This window comes from Aplysia californica, unplaced genomic scaffold (assembly GCF_000002075.1).
Source record: "Aplysia californica isolate F4 #8 unplaced genomic scaffold, AplCal3.0 scaffold00440, whole genome shotgun sequence".
Taxonomy (NCBI): Eukaryota; Metazoa; Mollusca; class Gastropoda; order Aplysiida; family Aplysiidae; genus Aplysia; species Aplysia californica.
Genome location: NW_004797710.1, coordinates 434,137 through 437,106, shown reverse-complemented (window position 1 = coordinate 437,106; position 2,970 = coordinate 434,137). Strand labels below are relative to the sequence as shown.

The window sequence follows — 2,970 nt, the reverse complement described above, 5'->3', positions numbered from 1 at the left end:
GTACCCCCCATCCTTTCTCCCCCCCCCTCTCTCTCTCTCTCTCACCCACCTCCCTCTCTCTTCCTCTCTCATACGGCCACTCTCTCACTCACAAACAACATCATGCAGATACACTCAAATCATTATATACAGACATAAGTGGGTGGTTGGAGGGTTCTCTGGTATGGTTTGCTCATTCTTTCTCCTATCAAGCATCTATCTTCCTTATCTCTCCTCCTTGTCTTATGTGTTTGTTACTCTTTTGTAACATATCTAATCTTCAGCACTTATATGACCTTATTGGGTTGCAAATACCGTAAAACTCTTTTGTGTGTGTGTGTGTGTGTGTGTGTGTGTGTGTGTGTGTGTGTGTGTGTGTGCACACGTGGCGAAACACCAAACCAATGTGCCAGACTCTTGAAAATAAAGATGTATCTTATCTTATCTCATCTCATCTCATCTTAAAACTAAATACAGACATACTACACGTATTTATTCATCCTTCCAACAGCGTGTCTACCGTGCCTGGAGGGACAGTTCCAGTGCCAGAACTGCCGCTGTATACTGCAGGCAGCCAAGTGTGACTACAACAACGACTGTGGGGACGGCAGTGACGAGACAGAGGACTGCTGTGAGTCATGCAATTCACGTTTAAAAAAAACAAGAAAAAACCTCCCTCTGTCCCTAATTTGCGAATGTATCGGAAATGTATCTGGGGTAGGCCCAGAACAACATACTTAGGGAACCTAAACAAATGGGTAACAGGGAAAGATCAGGGAAACGTAGCTTTTTTGAGAGCATCCGAGCAAAGGAATGAATGGAGAACCATGATCGACGATGTCTGTCGCAGATCTGGCACTGGATGATGATGATTGGAAATGGAAGTTGCATTCAGAACCCACTCCCCTCTGCCTCAAATAACATTACACTGTTGCAAGGGACATTGACATAAATTTAACCTATTTGTTTTTAAGTCTCGGTTGGTTTTGCACCCAGGACAATACTGTATTTAGAAATAAAAATGATAAAGAACCATAATGAGAATAATCGATTTGGTGCGTTAGGGGCCGCATGCCCCAAACAAGCAAAGTCTGGAACTCAAATCATCGTCACCCACTGCCAAATCCAATGTTTTATCTTCAGTACGAATATTGCATACTTAGATACGTACAAGCTTTTTTGTATTAGTGTTACTCTGTGGTAGCTTGGGACTGATGCTTCGGTCATTATTGTTGTTGTTGTTGTTGTTGTAGTTGTTGTAGTTGTTGTTGTTGTTGTTGTTGTTATTGTTGCTACTGCTGCTGCTGCTGCTGCTGCTGCTGTTGTTGTTGTTGCTGTTGTTGTTGCTGTTGTTGTTGGTGTGTGCAGAAACGTCATTGCTATTGTGCAGCCCCAAGAAGCGTACTTCACGACAGGGGCAATACTAGTGCTGTTGTAAAAAGTACAATTCTATCTATCTATCTATCTATCTATCTATCTATCTATCTCTCTATCTCTCTATCTATCTATCTATCTATCTATCTATCTATCTATCTATCTATCTATCTATCTATCGATGCACATTTTTTGAGTATCGAATGATATTATTTTCTGTGTCTTTTATTATGTTCCTGGCGCCACTGAGTCTCGCTCCACCCCACCCCCCCCGGACTGTTATTGTCCTCTCGGTCTGTTCACAGCCTATCCGTCGTGTTCCGGATCCCAGTTCACGTGTGACAACCACGTTTGTATCAACCAGGCCTGGGTTTGTGACGGCTCGGATGACTGTGCCGATGGGTCGGACGAACAGAATTGTAGTAAGTTGTCTGGAATGTTTGTAGTCTCTTCCGTCAAGGGTGAATGGGTGAGGAGGGGGGGGGGGGGATTGGAGTGCAGGAGAACTTCATTTGAGGGGGAAAGGGAGGAGGAATATGTTTAGCTTAAAGTTTCGGTCTGGTAATTTACAACAAGTCAACGCGAAAATGACCTTGTATTCTCGTTTTAAAAAATACGTGGAGAATGCTGTGATGTAACAAATGTTGTGAGGCGTTGTTGGAAACTGTTTATTAAAAGTGGCAGTTTATTATACTCGAAAACATGGACGAACGTGAGCCTACTTGCAGTCCATGCACATGACTTCAGAGTAATGGAGACTGATGCTGGGAATCTGTTGGTAAAAGATGTACTTGTAAATGTTTTACACCCCCATCAGCACAATTTAGATAATTCAGAAGGTGGGCTACTTCTACACTACCTTTGTAAGGGCGAATCTAGGATGAGATGGATAGAACGTGGAAGCAGACAGACGGTGATGCGCTATAAAAACCAGTCCCACCCTTGAATCGAACCCACGTCTTCTGCTTGCGACGACGAAGAGCCCAATAGTTACACACCACAGACGCCAGTAAACCTGTTTGTGTAGAAAGGAAGTCTGTATTTTCATCTATGGCGGCATCGCACGTGTGGTGTGAAGACATTGCTATTGAATTTACAGAAAACTACTTCTAGTACCGGAAGGACAATAATATGGACCTTGGCGAAATAGGAAAAGAGAGGAGACAACTCTTTGATAAGCTTCCTCAGTTGTACTGCCTTGAAACTAAGGAGCCTGTCTTACGTGTTTAGCTCATGAAAAATATGAGACCAACAGGCGCGGTTGGTCCATAGAGCACGGTCGTGCAGTGCCGCCCAAAATTTTTGAATGTCCTATGACGTAAAACACCTTCAATAATAAAATAAAAGAAGCCAGAAACAAACACTAGCCAAATATTATATCAAAACGAAGGTCCTCACTGGCGCCATAACTGTCATTTCTATGTCTATAGCGCCGTAAAATATCTACTATGCCATGCCAAAGTCCACGCGCTTTAGCTAAACAGAAAAGGATATTCAACAGTGTAACCTGACCTATAAATCGCTCTTGGGGATAAACCAAGCGATGACGACACTCGTAGGAGTTTGGCGGTACATTAATATTTATACGCCGGCACATGTGCTCCTGCCGAATAGTGC

The 2,970-nt window shown here is 43.2% G+C and overlaps 1 protein-coding gene across 1 annotated transcript in view; it reads left to right on the top strand.

The window, feature by feature from the left end:
* The window catches only part of LOC118478247 (very low-density lipoprotein receptor-like), an 18,757-nt gene that overhangs the window by 13,324 nt on the left and 2,463 nt on the right, over positions 1–2,970 (top strand). Inside the window, exons 2-3 of the mRNA XM_035971462.1 lie at positions 491–610; positions 1,659–1,775. Of these exons, the coding sequence (XP_035827355.1) occupies positions 491–610; positions 1,659–1,775 (237 nt within the window). The remainder of the gene's footprint in view (positions 1–490; positions 611–1,658; positions 1,776–2,970) is intronic.